Source organism: Ambystoma mexicanum, chromosome 12, assembly GCF_040938575.1.
Source record: "Ambystoma mexicanum isolate Mex_15411 chromosome 12, UKY_AmexF1_1, whole genome shotgun sequence".
In the NCBI taxonomy this organism is placed as follows: domain Eukaryota; kingdom Metazoa; phylum Chordata; class Amphibia; order Caudata; family Ambystomatidae; genus Ambystoma; species Ambystoma mexicanum.
In genome coordinates, this window is record NC_090936.1 from 563798604 (window position 1) to 563823144 (window position 24541).

The 24541-nt window shown below is 45.3% G+C and overlaps 1 protein-coding gene across 1 annotated transcript in view; it reads right to left on the reverse strand.

Annotated features, from left to right (window-relative positions):
• The window catches only part of LOC138514609 (olfactory receptor 8A1-like), a 31564-nt gene extending 7571 nt beyond the window's left edge, over positions 1–23993 (reverse strand). Inside the window, exon 1 of the mRNA XM_069630059.1 lies at positions 23106–23993. Coding sequence (XP_069486160.1) covers positions 23106–23993 — 888 coding nt within the window. The remainder of the gene's footprint in view (positions 1–23105) is intronic.
• Positions 23994–24541: the final 548 nt, after the last annotated feature.

Below are 24541 nucleotides of genomic sequence, written 5' to 3' on the forward strand. Positions count from 1 at the left end.
AAACTGTGGTTTATTACAGCTAAAACCAACAGGGATCAGTACAAGGATAGAAGAAATCTGTGGACATCTCATTGTTCTCTGGCTCGCAGGCCTGTTGTGCCCTAGCGTTGCATCACAATGACGTCACAACATGGCCCCCCTCCAGGAAACCTCTTGTGCAACTGTATTGGGTACTGAGTGATAGTCTACCTATAGCAAACCCTATACGTGTTAGTCCACTGGCTCTCACATGTCAGGTGGGTGGCCTGGTCCATCCCCAATGATCTAACTTTACACAATGTTGCAGTGTGAGGGTCTTACCATTGGTTCTTGCCTGTTGCTACCCACCCCTAGGATACTGAACTGTGGTTGGCTAGAGCTGACGTCCCCAGGCCTGGGACCCGAAATGATTCCAAGCTCTTGGTGTACCTTCTCAAGGTAATCAGAATGATTATGTGCCTGCATTGTAACTTGTGTGTACCAACATAGTCTATGAGAGTGCCCGTTCACGTAGTGCAACACTTGTCTCTCAATGTAACTTCCTTGTTGCAAGCTTCCGTCTGGTGGCATTGAAGGGGCCACTGAGGGAGCCTGGGATGTGGATACAAGGCACAGTCACCACACACGAATAGATACGCCAGACACGAGGTTCTGTTCCCAAAATCTAGGGTTTATTGCAATACAAAATAGTCCCAGTTGGCCAAGTAGTCCCATGCCCTGCGACGTGTGTCTAACAGACCTCATGGAACGCAAGAGAGTGCGAGACGTACATCAGTTACATATATACTAACGCTGCATCTAACAATCAGTAATGACACATTTGATGCTGCCCCCAATTAATTTCCCTTTGAGTTAGAGGCGATGATTGACCAGTGTGACAAATGACACCTTAGACCACCATATTTAGTAACAGTTTGCAATCTCCAATTTTACAGACACCATTTTTTGTTTGCGAGAACACAGTGTTTCTCTTTTTCATGGGCAAGCTGCGCGTAGGAGACTGGCACATACCAGGCCTCACTATCTCTAAGTTTCGATTCTCGCTCTAGAAGTCAGCCCGCTCTCTGGGTACTCGCTGGGCTCAGAAAGGGGGGCCGTAAAGAAGATCATAATTCAACTCTTTAAATGCTAGTTTCGTACATTGCTATTCTTTCAGGAGATTCGCTGCCATTCGTATACTGATTAAATGCCTCGCTCCCTGTCTTCAAGAATACGTGAGGGAGGGAATCGGGCATTCCTGTCTGGCTCTCCAGTGTAATGTTTCAATATGTTTCTTAGCCTTGGACCATTGAAGCGAAATAATATCTACAGCAAAGCAGTTTTACATGAGGCAAAGTGGCAACGTTGGAGCAGAGAGAGAAAAGAAAATGGCGGTTCTGGTCATCTTAAAATGGCTTCACTCTAGTTAAACTAATAGCTACGTAATAACTAATGAATATATATTCTTACACTGTAAATGAGGCGGTTGGTCTTCGGCCAACCAATTATCATTAATTTCCAGACCCTCAAGGGGTGCTTAGTTTTTCTGGACTGACAAACCCTCCTCTTGGCCGTAAGCCAAACGTCTCATCCATACATTGCATCCTCCTCTGACCAAGTATTTGGATTAGATTCGGAATCTGATTCAAATTCGGATTCATGTATACTAGTTGTCGTCTCGTTATTATTATCAATTTCCATGAATTCTTTAATTGTTTCAGACTCCTTACTATGGCGAGTGCTTGGTTTAGTAATGTTTTTTTGTTTCATCATTTGTACACACTCTTCGCTGATTTCAGTACATATTATGGGGAGACAATGTATGCAACATGTCACGAATATTCCTAGGATTGCTACTAGGATTGCAAATAGTTTCCATCCCCAGGATCGCAACACTTCTCAGAACCAGGAGCTTATGTTCAATTGCCAACCGCCTTCAGGGGGATGAAGATCGGAACTTAACACATGCAATGTTCTTATCGCCTCAAAGATCGTGGGGGAGGAGTCCCTTACAAATACGCAGCACGCTGATCCCACGATTTTGCAAACACCGCCGCGATCAACTAAGAGTATATCAAGGGCCATTCTATTTTGTAGTGACATTAATCTAATTCCTTTTTCTTCAAGAGTCTTATTATATAATATACCAGTGGTTCCATTTATTGTTTCTTCTAATATCCTAGACAGTCGTCTTATGTTATAGTTTATCGCCTGGCCCTAAAATGGTACGAATGATTTTGCTATGTCCCCTACAATCAACCCGTCTTCAATATTACGGCAAGGTCGTGACCTGGTCAATTTGGTTATGTCTGATGTTTTTAAAAGAAACACCCGAGGAAACAGCAATCCCAAATAACACGTACCTCCCCAGTTTCTAGGTAACCAAGGATATGCTTTTTCTCCACATATGAAATACACAGGATCTCCCACATATATTGGTTCCACTTCTTTATCAAGGAATACTATATTCCTGCATCTGGTAACTGGTCCTACCTGGAAAGAACCCTTTTACATTAGACAGAATGAGGGTTGTAATTCACTGTATATGAAGGGGGTTCCGCATCCTTATTCCCATGTGGGTTCATGTGGAACCTGATCACAGAAGTTTTATAAGGTACAGACAATCTATCCTGTGGCATTATTGCTGGTGTAATTAATCGTCTTTTTTGGAACACGGAGCAACCCACCGGTTTCATAATTTCTTCCTCGAATTCATTCATATTTGTTTTATCTAGTTGACCAGTTTCACTTTCGTTCCATTTCCCATAATATAGGGCACTCAGAGAAGCATAACATGCAGAAGTTAAGGGCAGGGGCTGTACATACTATCCTACTCCCTGACCACCATGCTGCGGCAGGTGGGCACAAACCCAACAATTATTTTTTCTTAGGATTGAGTGAGTCATATTCATTATTAACAGCAATGTGTTGTTCCCATATCCTTCCCTCTGTCTCTCTTCCATTGGGGACAAGGTATAGGAAATCACATGGACTGGGCTTTCCGTTGTGGAAATGTTCATCATGGGCAAAAGTACTTCAAGAGGGTGCATTTCCTCTAGGTACCATAACACTGTTATGGTCAACACTGGGGCTAATGTACTCATTATGCAAATTACTATGGTTCGACCCAGCATACAATTCTTTCGACCATGTCCTTTTTTCACCTTATTATGTGCTACGTTTAACTCGCTATCAGCATTAGTGCAAGAGGAGGCATTTGCTGGTTCCGACATTCTTCTCTCGTCCTCCTTCTTCCGCTGTGCTCTTCGTGAATATTGTTTGCTCTTGTGCTTCTCCGGATGTTGAAATAGTTCAATCAATGTCTACAATCTTTTATGCCAGTTTGTCTGCCTGGATTGCCTTTTCATCTGGCAAGGCCTCCGTGTATTTTGCACATCGCTCTACAATTTCAGAGCAGCTTCCTTTGTACCACGTGCGCCCCGCTTGTTCACTCGGGTTCCTGACACATGGATTTAGCACCGAGGAGTTGTGTTTCGTGAGCTGTCTAATTTGCACAACTCTTACGCCACCCTCCTCTAGGCCTCCGGTTCCCACTTCATCCGAAAATGGGAAACGGAGGCAAGAAATTCACCAAGAGATGAAAAATGTGATCACTCCTTCTTTCTGCTCCGCAGGTTGTACTGATTTGCTCCTGTGTGATCAACAAATAGTGTGTGTGTACTTCCGGTCTCGAGCTTGGAGTCAGCCTGGGGCACAATGGCAGATGATGATGGGTGCCCAGGCGACAAAGCAGGCTGTGGCGCAACAGAAGCGTGAGATTGCTCCTCTTTTCCAACGTCGGTTTCGATTAATCATCTGGGTCGGCCGGATCACATGTTCAGAGACCGCGATTTTGCTTCTGTAGCTCTGAATTATGAGGAATTATTTGTCTTTATTGCAGCTGGTGTTACTGCCATTCAGGGAATGGAATGTCACTCGTATCTGGTGGCCTTGGCAGCAGGCCCTGTCTCATACTTTAGTTCATCTGTTCAGCCTGGTTTCAACTCAGCTCAGCTATTGGTGAGGGTCTGTGGCCTGCTGTAGTTTTCCTAAGTCATAACAGGCCCCTGCATGTTCGTGCTATTCTGTAGTGTCTATATATTAGTCACACATGGCTCTGTCAGGTCTCATAGGTGCTCTGCAGTTCCATAACTTTAATTGCATATAAGCATCTGCAAGGTTCCTCAGGATCTCTTGCTTCTTGCGGTTTCTGCATTGTTGCATCTAAGCTAATGGCAAAATCATAAATGCAATGACTGTATGTATATGTATCTGTCCTAACTTATAGATCTGTTCTTCATGTATTAAGGTGCGTGTTTGTATGCTGATGTGTAGATGGCACGTGTGCTTCCTGTCTAACGCTGCTTTGTCTTCATGTCGCTAATGATGTCAGGCACATGGTTTCTTGGAACTTTAATCTATATCATCAATTGAAGTCTCCTTAGTTGCCGCCTGAGACTCTTCATCCACTCTAGGCAAGGTCTGTACTGCTCCTATTCTGTAGTGCTGGCTGAGTGGGTATCTCTCGACATACTGGTCAATAATTGGAGCGCTGGGAATCGGTCCGAAATAGAATGGGTGATCACGGTATCTTCTGTTGTTCTTCCGCATCATATACTTCATAGGAGGGGGAAGAGGGAGTGATTTTGCCCATCCCTCTTCAGTCCCACCTCTGGTCGACTTGTCAACCACATTCTTAAATGGCTGTCCTTACTGCTCTGGGCTGCCATATCTTTGTTATTCCTCAAAGGTGTCCAAAATAATTTGTGTGGTCATCGAATGACCAGTGCATGTAACAGCATACTCCTTCATGGTTGCACCAAACCTACTTCCTGTCATAGAACTTAGGATCATGGGGATTATACAGCAGGATAGTCCCTTCTGGAAATAGTTCACATTGTGTGATCTTCGCCCTTAACTTGTCTCGTTCTGAAACAATCTCATCCTTTGTTCCACCTATGTTCACATCCATCAGAATCTACATTCCAATAGCTTCTTCTGCTGTCTTCTTGCACCTCCCAATACATATCTTGATTCCACATACTGATGCTGCTCCCAGTATGAGGGCTCCAGCTATTACCTTTAGTCCGTCTGACAGCCATGATGGCATCCATGGCCATATATATGCTGGCCAGCTCTTGTCCTTTCCTGTTCCTTCATCCTCCATCTTTGCATGCATCTGTGGCAATTGTGCAACTGCATCATAGTGAGTTCTGTTATCTTCGTTGTTAGCTGGTATGAATGTGCAACATGAACTCCCTATTTTTGCGCAAACTCCTCCTTCCACAGCTGTGAGGAGATCCAGAACGTACGTATTCTGGAGCGCCACCAACCTTATTACTCGGAGCTCGTCTTTTATGGTGTTGAACCCATTTACTGTAGAATTGTTACCATCAGCTTCCAACGAGTGATCTGTAACCATTTAGCATTGGTGTACATCTGTATTCCTGGTATTATTGATGCAAAGAACATTTGTGTTCTGCTAAACAGTCTCAGTTCCGGTGCTATTTCATCCAGTGCCATTTCTGATTTTTCGGAAAAGTAATTCCCCCCCCTCTCTTCTCACTCTGCTAAATCCGTCTGTCTTCTCTGCCTTCTCTGTCTGGGCCGGTGGTGCTATCTTGACCGACCTCTTCTTCCGTTTTTTTTGTACATCTTCGGGAAGTCAAGCTTCTTGGGTACCACCAATGAAGGCATGTTGATGTGTACCAAGGAACATACTCCTCCCCACTCAGGTGGCAATTTTTCATATGCCTTTGATCCACATGCCCAGTAGTGATCCATCAGCACTGTCGTTCCCACTCTCATTGCTGGAAGCTGTTCAGTGGTCTTGCATCCTTCGTTCTCACAAACTTCAACATCACCATTGTTCTGATAGCACAGGGCTGGCGTCTTCAGGGGAATTGTTTGCATTGGTCCAGCTTCATTCTCTACCAATGTTAGTAAATTTAGGGTTGTGTCCCATTCCTTCAGGCACTTGTCATTTTCTTCTTGCACCTTGTTCACTGCTGACTGTGTCAGTGCTTTGCTTCCCACCACTTCATCTTCCCAACCATCATTAGTGTACACTCATCCATACACCAATATCTGTGGTCTTTGCCAGAATCCTGGTTCTCCTCCTATCTCCTTTACTCTTGTCCAGGGTCGTGGTAATTCCTTTAGTGTGATAGTCTTTGTCTTTTCCTTCTCAGGTCCATCAGTCATGTACTGCAATCCTTCATATAGCTGCCGATAATTATTCATCATGTCTAGCGTCTTTATGTAGTTATCTTCATAGGGGAATGTCTCGTTGGACATCCATCTCAATGGGCTGTCTTCCCTTGGAATCTTCCTTGCGTTTGTACCATTGCGAGTTGCATCAGGCACTGTGCTCTTGCTTCGGGTATTTCAGTTACTATGAATATTCTGGAAGCACTCATGGCATAGGGGATTAAAGAGCATACATAACAGCTCCCTCTGGTGGGTTCCTTACCTACTTTGGTCATGTGCTTATACCACATGTTAGATACTGGTGCTGTGTCAGCGAGATAAATGTCAACTCCCTTCATGTCTGTGTCAACACTGCGCTTACCTCTCCTTACCTTATCAGCAGTGTCTTCTCTCCCACCTGACATGGTCGTCCCTCCTGCTAGGATCGGGGGTAATGTTAGTAGAGGGTACAGCACTAGTGCTAACGACTGTATATATAGTTGCCAAAACACTATTCCCATCATACCACTGGGAAGTAATAAACACAACATGATAATAATATTCTTTGTTTCTTTCATGACCACTTACGCTGCTGGGTCCTTGCAGCTTCATGAGATGATAAAGTTTCCCGCCTGAAATTCACGAAGAAAAGTGTTATCGGTTTAGTATTTGTCAGTATCCTCAAGCTCCGCAAACTAAATAATCGCTGATGGCGAAGGCAAAGACCTCCTTGTTTGGGCCAAGTATTCTGTGAAACAAGATAGTATACTGCAGGGAATCAGGCTCTGACTCGTCTGAGTCTTCGTATATAATGCACAAACTCATTAGAAAACGCTTTGGGGTGATGAATGGGAGGTAACATTGGAACAACAATCTACACAACCCTCACTTCAATCACGTAGAGCTGCACGTGTGGAAAGAAAAATAACAGTGTTTCAGTCCTCAACAGGAATTTCTGCTGCAGCTGCTGTTTGGGATTGTCAAACCATGGAGTGTCCTTGTCTCCCTAACTCTAAACTCTGCTCGCACTTGTAGCTCCACAAGGACTTAAACATTGGCCCTGTCGGTCACTGCAATTCTGTTGCCAGGTCCAGCCACTGCTTTGTAGGGCTTGACGTCGCTGCCTCGAGCGCTCCCCTGGGGCCTTAATCCTTTGAAAAGCGTTGGGTTGCATAACGGGGAGCCCCCACAGAGACTGGGAGCAGGTGGAATTGAGCTCCTATGTCAGGGGCAGTTCGGCCGCCCCTGGCCTGTGGCACCTGTCAGCTTGCCCGGGGGTCAGACCTGACAGGCCCCAGAGCCATTTCAGGCCCAAGCAGCGTGGCAGTGGCTGCCTGGGCCCGTTAAAAACAGCCCAGCCAGGACTGCGTGTGGGGGCTGCCCCGGCCGTACCCCCAAAGACTCGCTTCTTGGCCAGTGAGGTGGGCCTGTCATTGGAGAAATCCTCCCTGGCTGCGTATGTCAGAAGCAACCCGGGAGGGAATACAGAGCGCAGCGGAAGGTAAGCCCACTCCAACCCGGAGGGTGGACCTGTGAAGAAGGAAGCCCCAGGTGGGCCTTGGCAGCCCACTTGGGTGAAGAAGAGGCGGTGGCGAAGTCCCAGGAGGCTCCATTGAGTGAAGAGGGCCCCAGGCTACGCAGCCAAGTGGCCCGGGTGAAGATGTGGCCCGCCCCCTGTGAGCGTGGCAGGGTCCCCATAACAACAGGGAAGCTGCTGAAACAAAAATAGTCCCTGGCTGCTGCGGTGAGATCGGGTGGGCCCCCAGCTAACGGGGCCCATTTTAAAAATGATATATGTACTGCGGGTCACGTCATTGAGTGTGGGCAGCCCCCAGGTGCATAGGGGTCTACCCAGGAAAACATAAAGAACACGGGCTACCAGTGAGTGGGGGTGGCCCTACGTGGTGGATGGGGCCACCCTGAAGACAGAAGAGCGGCCAGGCCCCAGACCTGTGGGGAATAGGCCCCCATCATCAAATGTCAACAGGACCAGGCAGCCTGCAACCAGCACTCTCCAGCCTTTCACCCATTCAGAGCCAGCGTCCCAGGACAGACCTCAAGGTACTGTGAAGTTGTGACTGACTGCAGCAGTCACCCCATTGTAATATAGTGTTTTAGGTTGTATATATGTTGTGAGTCTATGTATATATGTATGAGTAATTATGTGTATATGTGATTAATGCTATGTAGGGTAAAGATTAACCAGGGAAAGTAGAGAGTTGGAGTATTAAGGGAATGATAAGTAAGGTAACTGTTAAGTATGGATAGATGAGATATTATGTAGATGGCCATTGTTGTTTATTGGGGGTAGAGTGGAGGTACATTGGCATGAGGTAGATGGATAGGTTGGCAGCTCTGCCCACAGCTGCCTTGCAAGACGGGACCACCCACAGAGGCCAACCTCTGGCGTCACTCTCCATGTGGGTGGTACCTGAGTTTAGGACAGGGATTGGTTGCGGCATGCTCATCCTTAGGGTCCCTGAGACCCCTCCAAGGGAGGGTGAGCTGACATAGCCGGTCCCCGCTTAGATGGAGCTCACGCCAGAGGAACCCTAGAGTCTAGGTTTTAAGAATGGGTATGTTTAATAAAGCGGGGTCCTATTGGGATTCTTATAAAAGTTCACTCTGGTGTCTGTCTGTTACCCATCGAAGAACTCAGGTTGTAGCCCATCTGCTGAAGTGATAACTCTTTTATTTGCATTTTGCTCAGCGCTCCAACCAGAGCAGCTGGTCCGGGGTGGTGGTGTGGTGTCGGTGAGTCTGTTCCTGGTCAGGATTATTTATAATACTGTGCTCAACCGTGCTAGGAAATAAAAAACAGGGGCTACATTCAGATGAGAGGAAAGCAGAAAGTGGTTGGTCCAAGGGTGAGTGGTGAGAGGGGTGGAGAGGGGGGTGTCTGCTGAGATGAGTACATCCATGGTGTGTCTGGCAGAGTGTGTCAGACCAGAGGGAAGAATGGAAAGAGAGAAAGAGTCGGCGACTTTGCAGAAGAGCCCAGAGGAAGGATTGGAAGCATTCAGGTGGATGTTGAGGTCTCAGAGGAGGAGGAGGAGAAGTTGAGAGGTAGAGGCAAGGAGATGAGGAGAGGACAGCCCACTGTGAGAGGAAGAAGGAAACTTGGCCAGGAGGCCTGTAGCTGGTGGCCACAGTCAGAGAGAGGCTTGTAGAGATGAAGAGCCTGCAGGCCAGGCATTCAAAGGGAGGAGTAGGCCTGGTAGGAATGACAGAAGAAGGGACCCACTCCAGGAAGATCAGGGCTACTCCACCTCTGGGTTGGTTGGTTCTGGGCTCGGATAGGATCTTGTAGCCAACAGGGTGGAGAGTGTTGAAACTCATGTCAGAGCTTGGCGTGAACCATGTTTCAGTGAGGGTGAGAACATCCAGGTCAAGTTATTTGCAGAGGTGGCGGATGTCAGAGGAGTGATTGACTGCAGAACGAGAGTTGAGAGTAGCGATGTGGAGCAGGTTGTCACATTTGATAGTCTTCCGGTGAGGGGTACACACTTGATGTACACGCAGACAATGTCGTAGAGGGGCCTGAGGATGGGCAGAGGTGGTGGCAGGATGTGGCATAGTAGCCGGAGAGGAGGAGGGAGGAGCCAGAGGGGCCATAGAGATGCTAGTAGGAGTAGCAGGAGAAGGAAGTAAATTGATAAGACTCGGGAGATGCCTATGGAAAAGGAGGAGATTGGGCTGAGGGCTCTGGACCAAAACGATGCCATTCAAATAGATATTAATGATGGTCTTGGAGGAGTGGAATGATGCCAAGAGGACCTTTCACCGCGTGCCACCATTTATGGGAGGGGAAGAAATACAAGAGATGGCCGAGACTATATGTGGGGACCATAGGTCTGGTGAGGGAATGACAAAGAGGATGTTGGTGAGAGTCTTTCTGGAGGAGGCACTGATGTAAGTATCAGCGATAGGGAGGCCTGGGTTGGAGACCAGGGTGGCCCTCTTGAACTTCTACCTTCCAGACTTAGTGAGAGGGATTGGATAGGGCTTAGAGTAGCAGAGAAGATGGGCAAGACGGAGAGCACCATACAGGGTGCACAAAGGCGAGGAGGAGGAGCGAGCGACATAGAGGAGGAGAGACACAGCCCAAAGCGACGCACGCAGGTAGCGCAGAGGGGGAGCAGGGGTCACACAGTAGGGAGCACACAGGAGGAGCAGACAGAAGATACACAACAGTACAGTGAGACCCCCCACAGGGTGCGGACCTAGAGAGTGGGAGAGAGCCTAATGGGACACAGTTCACATTACAACAGTAGCCACACTGCAAGCCCACTCAGATTCGACTTTCCTAGAAGAGGGAAAAAGGACTAGATATAAACACAGCACAATGCAAAAAAACACCCAGATTCGACTTTCCTAGAAAGAGGGGGAAAGGACTGGTTTTAAACACAGCACATTGCACAAAACCGCCCAGATTCCTATGTTTCAGTTGCATGCAGCTGTTATCTTGCCATTCATATCTGATTGGCACACTCCATCTACTTGGGTCACTCTGCCATCTGGTGGTCGGATGTTCAGCTACTCTCTGCTGCCATTGGCAGGGCTGTCTAGTAGATCTCTGGATCCCGTCATTCTTCAGTTGCTCTGAGGCTCAACTCTCGAACTAAAGCTATTCCCTTTTCTATTCTTTTTAGAGGGCTAATTAAATGTAATCTCAAATGAAAATAGTGGAGACTTGCGTTAGCTCACCGGACGCCTACGTTGTTCCAGGGTGCATTTTCCTTTTGACCAGTTTGCTGTTGATAGCCTCATTTGTAAAAATAAAAATAAAAATCTGTATGTAATTGGGTTCTTATCTGTGTTCATTCTGCCTTTCTGTTCAGTCTGAATGCTTCGTGAAGTTAGAGAAGAAAGTTTTTAAATAACGCGGTTTTCCTTACTTGAAGTTACAGCACTTAGAAATGACTCCAGGCTTTTCATTTGTTCAATGTTAACTACCTTATAATATAAATCAAACATAGGGCCTCATTACGAGTCCGGCGGTAACCGTGCCGGTAAAACCGTTTTTTTCCGGTGCCTGGCTTGCCTGCAACACCGGGGGATTCTAACACCGTCGGTCCGGGCAGTCAGGAGCCAGAAACATTGTATTCCGCATTCCCATTGAGTCCTACAGGACTCAATGGGAATGGGGAACACAGAAGGAATGGCACCGTAAATAACAGTGCTGGTGCCTCCATGAAAGTCTGCGAGCGGCTGCCGTTCCGCCCACCAGATCAGGTAGGCTTACCGGCACCGGCTTACTGGCACCATTGTTACTGGAACGGCATGCTCGTAATGAGGCCCATAGTATATGTATCTAACTAATATTTAAAATAAGCAAGATTTTTGTAAGCGCATTAGATGAGGATAGATCTGTGTATTGAATGCATAGCTACCTGAAGGCTTGTGCTGGCACTATAACAATGTGCATCTCCAGCAATACATATACTTAGTATATTACTATTTGTATTAACCCTACTGTTTAAAGTGGCTCTTGCCAATCTATACATCTATGTATGCATAGTAGGTGTCATTTGTACCCTGGACATAATTCTAAGTAGCCAGGCAGCCAGGCGTGCTTATGCATCCCTGCTGCCGGTGTTTCAAGACTTATTTCTACCATGGAAAAGGTCTAATACATGACAAAATAGGTAACTGAACATAATATGGAATAATCAGAGTTACAGTAAAATTGAAAGGCAAAGACCTTAGGGATACATGGGCCTCATTACGAGTTTGAAGGTAGCCATGGTGCTATTAGCGACATGGCTGTCTCCAAACCCGTGTCCGGGTAGTTGGAATGGGGATTTACCGGGTCATTCCAACCTTGGAGGACCCGGTAAGTCCCCATTCTGAAAACCATTCCCCATTCCCATTCCAGCCCCCATAGGGCTCAATGGGAATGGGTAAGGAGCAAATAACAGGCCCGCAAATAGTGGGCCCGTTATTAGCTCCCTTGTCCTTAAGCGGCTCCCGCTAAGGGCGGCTGGTAACGGCACCGTTAACCCCCTACCGCCGTACTCGTAATGAGGCCCATAGTTCAAGTAAGTCTAAATGATTGCTGGAGAACAGTGCAGAAAGCACAGGTATCAAACAATAAAGAAATGCTTTTAATGCATGAGTTTGAATTCAGAGGAGAATAGTCTGATAGAAAAGGTATCTGTAATTACAATATCAATTGGATAAGTCATATTAGAAGTTTATATCACAAGCTATGTTGAAACAGATCCTGGTCATTATGGATAATTGCTAAATAGTGGTTATTATTCTTAAATCGTTACTAGATCAATACAATAATCTACGCATACGAGGACACATATAGGAAGACTTTATTCTTTAATTCACCCTACCCTGTAAAAGCAGCAGAAAGTCATGAAACACACGTCGGTGGAACTAGGACAGCATTTCTTTCTATACGATGAATAATTCATTTATTATAATATCTATAAAACAAAGATTATGGCGGTTTAACATATGGAATGTAAACATTAAAACATTGTGCACTCGACTACATAAAGAAGAATAAATAAGTGCAAATAAAGAATCGTTTTGTACAACTTTTAAAAAATGTCTGTGATCTGTTTTGAAATGTTCATTAAACATTTATGAGACATGCTGTAAATTAGTCCGGACAATTTTGAATTGTACATGAGGGTGATTATTGTATTATTTTGTATTGCTGGTGTAGGTATATAAGTGCTCATTGACTTCTTTTCTACCTTGTCCTTGGGACAACAGTGGACCTGAAAAGAAGCCCATACGGGATGGCCATCATATTAATATAACGAAGTAGTGAATTGCTTAACATAATTTGAGATTAAGAACACTGGCGCAGTGTCATTATTTTCTGTGACATTTGATAGTCCAAATTCCTAAATGTCTATCTACTCCGGTTTCAAATCCAGAACTCAACATTTCATATCCTTACGTGTGTGGATATCAACAGCCTTTGCCACGGTGCAGCTCAAAATAGACCAGGATCCATAGTAAAACTGCATTATGCACCTTTGATTCAGAACGTTCCCTCTACTAAACCAATAGAAGTACCTTAAACACCCTGCAGCAACAAGTGACTTTCCAACAAACCAATCTTGCCACCACAAATTCCTAATTCAGGCACCATTCCCCAGATGCCCACTAGAAAATGCCAGAGCGACATTGCATCGGGCATGTTAGGGATTTTCAATGCCATTCCAATGGAAATCTGGAATCGGGTAATAATATCCCTATATATATATGGTCGCTTTATATAATGTCACCAGGAAAAGGTAGTGGCGACATATAGAGGACCATATATATAGGGACCCCTTGAAAGAAAAAAAAAAAGGTTTGGTTGTTGCAGTGATGTCGCCCGCATGGTCCATGTAATAATGTCCCCTCAAAAAACAGCCATATTTATTTGCATGGCAACATTTTTGAGGGGACATTATTACATGGAACCGGAAATCTGCCTTGCATGAAAAAGACATGCTCTTATGTGCTCCTTGTGTGATACCGCACAATAGGTCTGTGGTTTTTCTGCATCAAGCAATCCACACGCACAATCTGTAAAACTGTGAATATTCGGAATCCATGCAAAATAGGCTTCATGAAGAGAAACACACTAATGGTAACTGCCTTGGGCACTAGCAACACACCTAGGCTCCTCTTGGAAGAGGGACGGGGAATGGAAACCAACAGCTCTGCTTCACTGAATCTGTCTTTGTGAAAATATGTTGCTACTGCCTGATGCATGGTACCTTTCATGGCCACATTGTGGATACTAGAGGGAATGGGAAGAAATCCTAATAGAAATCTAGGGAGATGCGTCAATTGACTGTTAGAACTACCAGGTGAGATCAGAGGGGAGTGTGGGTGCAGGGTACATTTCTATCTGCAAAAGGTTTCAGTGGACCACAGCTCCACAGATGCCCGACGCACCATCCCAGATCTTCATCAAATCTTGCTTGGGAATGTCCAAATAAGCCTCTTGCCATGGAGGTGTGGCATGGTTGGTTACAGTAACTGTTTGCTTTGCATGGTTTCTCCAGCACATTGTTGGCAGCTTTGGTGCTGTCTAACGTGTTTTTGCTCTTGCCTGTAGGTCAAGCTGATGCTGGTATTAGGAATTCTCTGGGTCCAGGTACCTCTGAAGCAGTGTATCAAGCCAGCTAAGAAAGTTCCCTTCTGTTCATTCTGAGTCCCTTGAAAGGGGCATGCTAATCTGCTTTTTGTTTTTTCTGTGCACATATGAGGTTCCATCGTGGGTTCTACGGAAACCCCTCATGCTGGCATGCCCACAAAAGGTAAGCTTACCCAAATGACTGGCATGGAGCATGTGTGGGTGGGACTTTATATAAGGTACACTTCTCCATTACAATATCCCACAAGATTTCATTCCCGATGAGAGCCTGTTATCCAGCGAGATTTGCTGAACATTCTGGGTGGTGCACTATACTTACGCAGCTGAGAAAGGACTATGCAAACAAGTGCCATGTGTTCTTCTTGAGTTTTGGAGTACACCAGAATATCATCCAGCTAGACGATTGCACAAACATTCAGTAGCTCATGATGCACCACATTCATGAAGTTCCGGAATGCAGCCAGAGCATTAAGGAGCCCTAACAGCATTACCTGACACTCAGAGACTGTACTTCATCCAGAGGTCTGTCTTCCACTTGTCACCAGCCTTCATGTAGAGTAAGTTATTTGCTTCTTGTAGCTCTAATAAAGTGTAGATTTTCGCTTCTTTCACTTAGTACAAACGTACTGGTATGAGTGGTAATGGGTAATGTTTTTCCAGTAATCTTGTTAAGCACCCTATAATCAATAAAGGTACGTAAGTGCCCCTACTTCTTGGGTACAAAATATAGGAGGGACATTGCAGGTGACTTTTAGGGCCGGGTAAAGCTATTAGCAATGTATTCATCCAAGGAACTGCCCTAGGTATTTATTCTCTGGTTCAGTTAGCGCATACACGGGGCCACTAGTCACTTGATCTCCGGGCACCAGGTAGATGTCATAATCATAAGGGAGGATGTGGTGGGTGTGTATTTACCATTCCTTTGCTGAACATCTGCATAGGTTGTGGAGCCATCTCAGGGATGGTATTGTTAGACTGTGGCATCATTGGACGTATCACAATTGTGCTATTACAACAACTTGGTCTTCCCTGCCCCCAAAAAGCCCTCCCGTCTGGAATCTCCTCTTGTTCAGATACCTGCAATACCATCTGCTGCCACGCCTTCCTCTCTGATTAAACAGCTTTGTGTCTCTTTAGCTGGAACCATATGTACTGCCTTTCTCGAAAACTCCAACACTATTTCCAGTGTGTCCATGTTGGGTAAAGGAAAGAAAATCAAATCTTCCCATAAAAAGGAGTCATGGTCGAGATGGTTGACATCATACCCGAGAAACTCTGCCTCCTTGGATCACTCATGCCGAACACCACTCCACAAACAGTGTCCCATCCATGGATTGGCCAATAAAATAGGGACAACATTGTGGTCAGCCTGGAAAATGATGTGGATCTGAAGGAAATTTATAATACCCTTAAGCGATGGATACACAGCAAGAATAACATTGCCAGTAGTCTCTTGCCACAGATAGTGGCTCACCACCACCCCTCAAGCTGTGGCCAGGGGAGGAGAAGGCTCTGAAAATCATCATTCTAGCTGACCTGGAGGGAGTTCAAGGCCTGAAACAAAACAGGAAGGTAAGTGCATGGATACTGAAACACTACATATGTGGCACAGTGGACGCAAGTCAATGCACAGTTACTTTATGTAGTCATTCACATCCCACAAAGAGCATGCTCAGTCATGGGCCCTCATTATGAGGTGGCCGTTAGGCCGCCGGTAGTACTGGTGGCCTACCGGCAACCTCGGCTTACTGTTTCCATCACAGGCAGAATGGTAAGTTCCCGTTCCCGTGGAGTCCCATAGTATTTTATCTGCCGGTAGGGGCCTGAACTACCGCCAGGTCAGGCCTGCCAGTAGTTCACAGCCCCTACCGGCAGACTCAGAGCAAGCCTGTCCGGAAAAGTGTTATTAACGTTGTTAACGGCACCTTATTTCTGGATCCGCTCACTCCTAATGAGGGCCATAGACTCTAAGGATTATGACACCATGTTTGAGCTGGATTCCTACCCTCAGAGGCCAGCTAGAGCTCGCAATTTTCACTGGAAGTTGCTAAATCAGGCCAGCAACAGCCCAGCAGAGATGCCATCTGTGTTGCCCTGCTGCAATGTTCTCAATGATGGGAGGCCAAGAATGACACAGAGCATCTGTGGTGGTAAGTACCTTTTACTGTAGGTAGTCGGGTGGAGCGTAGTTGGAGCACAGTACCAGGCATCCTTCCCTAGCTTAGATGGTTATCAGCTGTGCCAACAGTAATTGCTGCAACCCAGACATGGAACACTGACACGAGGACTCCACACAGAGCTGTCACTCACACAGGGTTCCACTGAACATGCCTGAAGCATAACAAGAAACAACACATGCCAATCCTATTCTAGCCCTGGGATGCAGCATTTGCGATAGATGCCTCCAACAACCTGGTTTCCAGGCTTGAGGTTAGAGCGGAGCTAGCAGCAAGTGACTGCTAAAGGGAGGGAGGTTGTGGAGGCTGTGACCCAGCTCGGCTAGGCCAATCAGAAGTCCATGAGGGCAGCAACCCTGACACAGGTACTAATGCTGCTCAATGTGGCCAAGAAGCACAGAAAAGGTATTGATGACAAGGCTGTGGCTCTCTAGGTTGAAGCTATGTTTTTTGCTGTTCCAGGTCTGGATGTGTACTCTGTAGTAGCACTGCTAGGTGGTTGGGAAGGGTTGGAACACAGTCATGAGAACCTGGATTCCTGTTGAAATTTAGCGTGCCCTACAACATGGAATGATAAATGTTCAGTCACGAGCCGTGCCGAACATTTCAAGGGGTAGAGTGGCGTACCTTCACCTCTGCTGTCCAAGGTCAATACACAGTTCGATGTTGGTTGTTTTCATTTAGGGTAAATGGAGTTATTCAGCAGATTGTGAGCAGGGTGGTGATCCTTTGCCTATGTGCTATGTTAGACAGAGTGTAGCGTATCATGCCTGTTGACTGTATGTGCCTGGAGCACCAACTATGTCCGTTTCCTGCATGTCAGTAATTTACCTCAGAGCTGGATCTGATGTGACACTTGGCTCACCAGGCATGGTTCAAGCAGCTGTTTCACGAGATCAAAGAGTCATGCATTTTTCACTGTAGCTTGTCACAACCATGCATGCGTCAAGTGCACATTAAACTCCCAAGTCTGGGAATTTGGTGGGATGAGGACCACAAGAGTGCAGTCTAGCACACTGATCACTTTTTCAAAAGGCTATAGTGCATAGACATTTCCTCTGATGGCCCTGTCAGTGCTTTGCTTGCTTTGGAAGTCTATGCAAGCTTCTATTGGTTACAGCATGACTCCAAGGACCTTCCTCAGGTTTTTGTAATAGGTTGCAAATGTGATGCCATAGGCCAAGGCAACAGTACATGAAATGAGTTGGCAGCATAGGAGTGGAGCATTGTAAAGAATTCCAGTAGTAACAATTTGGCAGTAAGGCAGTAAGAACGATGTGGTTCAGACCCATGTCCTGACCTGCGTGATGGTTTGGATGGTGATTCTATCCACCCTGTAGGGTGCGAGTAGCTACTGGTCCGAGACAGCAGCAGGGACTTGTCTGTACCTGGTGAGCCTTGCCAGCCTCCTCCTTCCTCCCCGCTGCTGTGCCTGTCTTGCATCTGCTGCCAACAGTTATCCTGCTGCAATTAGGGGTGTTTTTCTCGGGGAAATTACTAATTGTCAAGGCCTTCCAGAGTGTATGGTGGGTGCCCAACTGTCATACACCATGGTAGTGCAAATTATTCGAGGACTTTGTGCATTATTGTGGCTTTCCCTCCAATCTCGAATGGGTGGAGCCACGCAACCTGCTGCTTCCTGTAGTTGTGGAGTCTGTGTACCAGTGGATTATAAACGGGTTAAAAGATTTGCAGAACCTCTGAAACACACTGAATAGAATGGGTGAATTATGTACAAAAACAAAAACACAGAAAGCTAGTTGTTTTTTTTCTTCAAGTTGGCATACTACAGAATAAGGATGCTACTCGCTTTACTAGAAGGGCAATGAAATGGAGAAAAAGAGCACATTGAAAGCACAAGGCCCTCTTCATCAAAACCATGTGCTGGCTGCACATTGCGAAACTAATCTGAAACACTCTCCCTCAGCGCCCTTTATGGAAGTTAGCTCCACCCATCCTGGTCGCCCTGGTACATCAGTATTTATCCCAGTTTGAATGTCAAACCCTTTTCATGACCAACCCAACGCTTTAGCACACCCATCCTCTGCTCTGTGTCATATGGGATATATTGACCCACTCAACAGTATTTCCCCACATCACCAAGCTGCATGTGTGCAGAAACAGCAAAATGGCTGCGCTGGCTCCTGTGACGCTATGGCCTAAAAACTGCATTTTTGCAGCTACAAAAAGATGGCTGCACCTTCTTGCCAAGCACACAGGGACAGGATGCAACAAGGGGATACACTAAGGGAGCTTGCCAGTGTGTTCTTACCTGTACAAAAGAAATGGAGTGAAAAGGCAGCACTGTTGTGCTGAAAGCCCAAGATCTCCATTATACAGGATACTTTTTTCACCTTAAGAAAATGCTGCTTTGACGCTAATTCCATCTGTTCTTTCTTAAACCACTGTGATTAATAAGGCCCTGCCATGTACATTAATATCCCCATTGTGCTTCAGCAAAATCAACATGACCCCAGAATGACAGGCTCTGTTAAGCCAAATCTTCACTTTCTGCCGTGCACGGGAAACACTTTATTTTGTGCTATAAAATGTCAAAGGAATGAGCCCTGCAAAAGAAATCATAGCTCTGCGCACATATCCATTCCAGGAGACCTTTGCCTTGTACAGACTGTTGTGCACAAGAAACTAACTATGGCTGCAAGACAATATTGGGAAGTCAGATGGCAAAATAGAATTTGAAAGGAAATGCTAGCAGTTTTCACCAAATGTGTAAAATGGGCTTTGCAAACCAAAGACAAATAAATGCCTTTTTAAAGGAAAAGTAATATGTTGAATGAAAGCTTGTCTGTGCCTAGCAATGAGAAGGGGTTGGCTGCTGGGAAACACATATGGGCTATTTTTATTCCACAGGCTTTTTTTAAAATTTAATTGAGGACCAAATAAAAGAAAATAAAGGTTTGAAACTGACTTGGCTACATTTTGCAAGCTTCCAAAAACAAGTTATTCTAGTTGGCAGAGCTAAGGCCTCCCCCAAGGAAGGGAGCCACGATAACCTTCCAGGACACGAAAGTGATAATTGCTAGGTTGTAAAACTTTGAATGGACCAAGACAAAGATAGTTCACACACTCGTCACACACTCGTCAGACATTCGTCTATGCTCCAGGCTGGGACAATAGAAGTCCTGGGACACTAACCTGTGAAGTGGAGGGGGCCATAAAACCTTCAATTGAACTGTGAACCCCCACCCCACACAGGGCTGAAGTTACAGTTGGTGGGTGAAACAATGTCTCACAGAGTTCAGAGTTGGAGTGGAATGGTCTGCATAAAATATGTAACCTGCTCATGGCATTGGGTAATACTGTACAAATGTGTACATTCTGTTATGACAGATTTTTGGCAAAAAGGTCTGTGGGAAGTCCTTTTACATCATAAAATGCAACATCCTAAACTGAGTACCTCCTTGGGGAGGCAGCCAACATTGACTGCCCAATCCAGTTGGTAGAGGTGCGTTTAGCAGACCCTGCCCAGCCCGATACTTCGATGATGTCACTAGGCATTATAAATAAGAGTCTCAGACAAGACTCTAGACAAACACTCTTCCTGAAGTTGCTGTGCTGCGTTCCTGTTCCATTCATCATCCAGATTTCAGACCCCAACTACAAGGCCAAAGCATTGCTGACCCTACTCCAGGCCCCACTGCAAAACCCAAGCAGTGCTGATCCAATTCCCAGGAAGGCCTCAAATCTGAAAACCCACTAATCTCCTATTAAAAAGGGGAAAGCTGTGGTACCTTTTACATCCTGAACCAGCCTGGCTTGCTGCCCACTAACTGCATACCTGTTGCCATCCTGCCATCCTGCAATCTTGCCCTCCAGCTGACCTTTAGTACCCAGTGACCAGAAATGCCAGTCCATAAGTGCCATCCGGTGACCAGAACTGCCCAGCTGTTTGCCAGGCACGCGGCCGTGTAGTGACCAGAACCATTGACGGTCCAAAATCCAAAATAAAAGTGGACTAAGTATAATCCCTACCCCATAGAAATCCATCGCCTATTTTGTTTTGCATTTGTCCTTATCCCACTCTCTAAGCCATCCTATCCTTATCCTGATAACTTTCTAAAAACTGTTAGAATTATCTATGCACCCTGCCCGTGACTTTCTAAAATGCTAGCGCCATTTCTTTTCAATTTTGTCGTGTGTAATCCTAAAACATTAGTCCTATTTCGAGTGATCGGACTGGTTTCCGTCGCGGTTGGGCGCTGGGGTGACAGGGTTGAAATCGTGAATTAACCCCGGATCTTACTGTGTCCATCTTTGGTGGCCTAGCCTGAATACTCTAGTGTAAAGTAAAACTGTTCTTGTCGCAACTGATTTCCCTTCCTATTTCACAGCTTCATTTTACTCAAAGCGCACCTTTTTATTTCTTGCATAACACACCCAATTTAACAGCTAGAGACCTCGTTTCACTTCTAGAATACCCCTGGCATATACCTCTACACCGCACTCCAAATCAGGTATTTCACCCGTTTTTATTAAAAACCGTTTGGGTAATTTCCGGCGGGAATTGCAAAATTGCAACGTTTCCAACGTGTTATTTTGCTGCAATCTGTTTTAAACTTTCCACTCATTTTCGAACTGTATGCTTTTGGTAATCCATTCTTTGTGATTGTTAGTGTCTTTGCATTGGTGCTTTAGTGAGGAATTATATTTGCGTCAAGGTTTTTAACACATTCATTATTTATTTGTCAATTTCCGAGTGTCATTTTGTCAAAAGAGAAATTATATTGTGCCTCCTATTGCAATAAATATATGTATATTGGCCTACGCCAAGCTGCTCGAAAGTCGCTTGCGAAAGAATCCGTGTTGCAAAGTCCTGACCTTAAAATCAATGTAAGCCGCCGTTTTAGGCCAATCCGCCATTTTAGGATTCGCTTTGTAAAAGTCACCCTGTGAGTTAAAATGGTGGACGATGTCATTCCAAAATACAACATAGCCGTCTTTACCTCTGTACATAATATGTAACTTGCCTGCAGGCCACTTGTTGAGGTCATGAACTGAGACCTTGTCCTTCGTTGACTTGTATGTAAGGGATTACTCGTGTAAAGAAACTAAGCCACGAGTACACTATGAAAACAATGTATTCAAATATTGAACATGGAACACTTGTTTAAACCGCATTGTATTAATGTTTAAGAGGACTAGTATGGAAAAATCCCAGATCAGTTATTGTATAGGCTTGTTGATACATGTATTAAAGGCAAACTAGTTGTATGCGGTTGTTCGAGACTTGGCACGAACCCTAGATCGGTGATGTATTAAGTGGAATATTAACCCAAAGTGGGGCTGGACATCGTGCCCACCAAGTGTATAAAAAGCGAATGCATTCTAATGTACAGCGTCTCTCACTGAACACACTAAACCACGCTGGAGTTTGTTGTGTTGTACTGAGGGCCGATAGCTATCTGATTTTGCTCTGTTTTTGTAACTGGATTCAGTATAAAATAAAGTACTTTGTATGTTCCTTTGTAACCCGTGTTCGGTGTATTTCCTTTTGGGGTACTCAGCCTCGATATTTTGATTTTGTTTTCACAATTTCATAACATTGCAAGGGGTTTAAAATCCGTTTTTCTCTCTTATTTGAGGAGGGAAGGTCAGATTTGGATTCTGTTTCCTATTTCTCATTCCTGATTACCTGCTGCTTCTGTATATCCACTCAGAATTGATTATTTGTCGGTTGAGGGAACATAGCAGGTGGAAATCCAAACTTGGGTGCTATCTTTCCTAAACCAAAAAGTGCTCCTATTCCGCTGTGCTGTGTCTATGTTCCACTAGCAGGTTAAACCCAGTGCATTGCTCACATTCTCATTGTAATTATCACCCCATTGGTGATTGCAGCCCCATATTACAAAGTGTGATTTCTTTTGAATTTTAAAATAAACAAATAAATATTGTATTTTACCAACCAGCCTGGTTCATGGTCCATTGTGACCTGGGGTATTTGAAAAGAGCGTGTGATATGAGTGGTGTACCATCTCAATATTGAATCTATATATATCAAAAGATAAGCATTTCGGTCGTGCGCTGCATACTAGGCCGAGACCAAGGTGTGTCGCCTGATTAAAATCCTTAACATTCATCTCGCATCTCGTCAATGTCAAACCAAAAACTGAGCACTACTGAAGACCTTTCTATATTACCCACTGTACCTTAATGCCAAATTCCTTGACCTGCAACCTGTGAATGAATGTATGCATATATAAAGCATGCAATGCATTCAGATCTGCGAACCTAGGCCATGTACTAGACAGAGACCATTACACAAGTGCTAAACAGAGGCACCCTTATTGTTATGGATAACTTTGCTTAGAACCTCGTCCCCGAGTGGCATAGGGTGAAGGAAAGACAAGTTCTCACTGCTCCCTTGTTCAGCAGCGAAGCTGTGATTGACATGACAGGAAGTGAGAATTGTTTCCACTCCAGTAATAGGAAATGACCTACCTATGATGATAGTGGACAATGTTGGAAAGCAGTAAAAAGTTCAGGTCAAAAATCCTGATTCTAACAATGAATGAGATATATGTGGGTCATTGAAGAGTAAAAGGGAAATGTGTCTTGCTGTGCAGAGTGTGTGCTATTTACACATGCACTAAGCTCATGATATTTAATTTTTTATGTACATGTTTCCAAAATGCCCCAGTCACCTCCTGGTTCCTGAGACTGTAAATCAAAGGGTTGAGCATTGGATTCACCAGTGTATAAAATATGGACACCACCTTGTCTTGCAACACAGAGTCACTGGAAGGAAGCCTCAAGTATATGAAAAGAGCTGTCCCATAAAACAGAAAGACCACAGTCAGGTGGGAACTGCAGGTAGAGAATGCCTTGGACCTCCTTACATTGGGGCCGATCTTCAAAATGGCTGAGATGATGTAGCCGTATGATGTTATTGTGACCAGAAAACAGGCGAGGCCGAAGAATAACACCAAAGAAAAAATGACAGTCTTTTCAACAAATGTGTCTGAACAGGAGAGCTTCATCAGTGGCATCAAATCACAGTAGAAATGATCAATAACATTAGGGCCACAGAAGGAGGTGTGAAAGATGCACCCAGTGTAAACTGCTGATTGAAGAAAGGACCATGTGTAGACTGTGACCACCAGCTGGATGCATACGGTCCTATTGATGACAAGCGGGTACAGCAGCGGGTGACAAATGGCAGCATAGCGGTCGTATGCCATTGCTGCCAACATGTAACCCTCAATGGTAACTAGTGCTGCAAAGAAATAGGTTTGGGATGCACATCCCATGAAGGAGATGACCTTCTTGCTGGCAAAAAAATCCACAAGCATTTTTGGTGCAATGACTGAAGAATAGCAGAAATCTGACAAGGACAAGTTGCTGAGGAAGAAGTACATAGGGGTGTGGAGTTGTGACTCGATGGCAATTAATGTTATCATGATCATGTTACCAATTAGTGATATGATGTAAAACAGGAGAAACAGCACAAAGAGTGGAACCTGAAGGCCAAAGTCATTGGTGATGCCGACGAGGATGAATTCCGTCACTGAGGTCTGGTTACCACCTTCCATGTTATCATGAAATGCTTCCTGTTGGAAGAAAATAGAACACCTTAACGAGGACTCATTCAATTCCTTTGAAAGAAACGACCAAGCTGTTGGTCTTTCCCACTTCCTTGTTTACTCGGCTGACCACGACTGGGAGTCCACATCCGTGCTCCCAAGCCAGCCTAATCTTGCAATTCGGCATGACTGAAAAGGAGCAAGAACAGCATTGATGGTTGTAGAAGGATATGTGCCACTCTATGATTGCACACATCTATTAAGGTGCTGCAATAGCCCTGGCCATAGATCTTGGGCTAAAGGTAGACACCTGCCGTGTCTCTGCTTTGGTCAATGAAAGAGGGGGAAGAGCACTGAGAGACCCAGCCTCTCGTAAATGGCCATCCCAAAGCATCTACCCCCCAATCCCCTGCCCAAGTCCGTACTTAAGGTACCAAATACTGCCCCATTCCACCAGCAAGGTGGTATGCTTCCCTGGCCCAGAAAATGCAATGTATGCTATCTGGAACAGAGATCCACACCAGTACCAGCGTGCTCACCTGGGTAGACATCGCCAA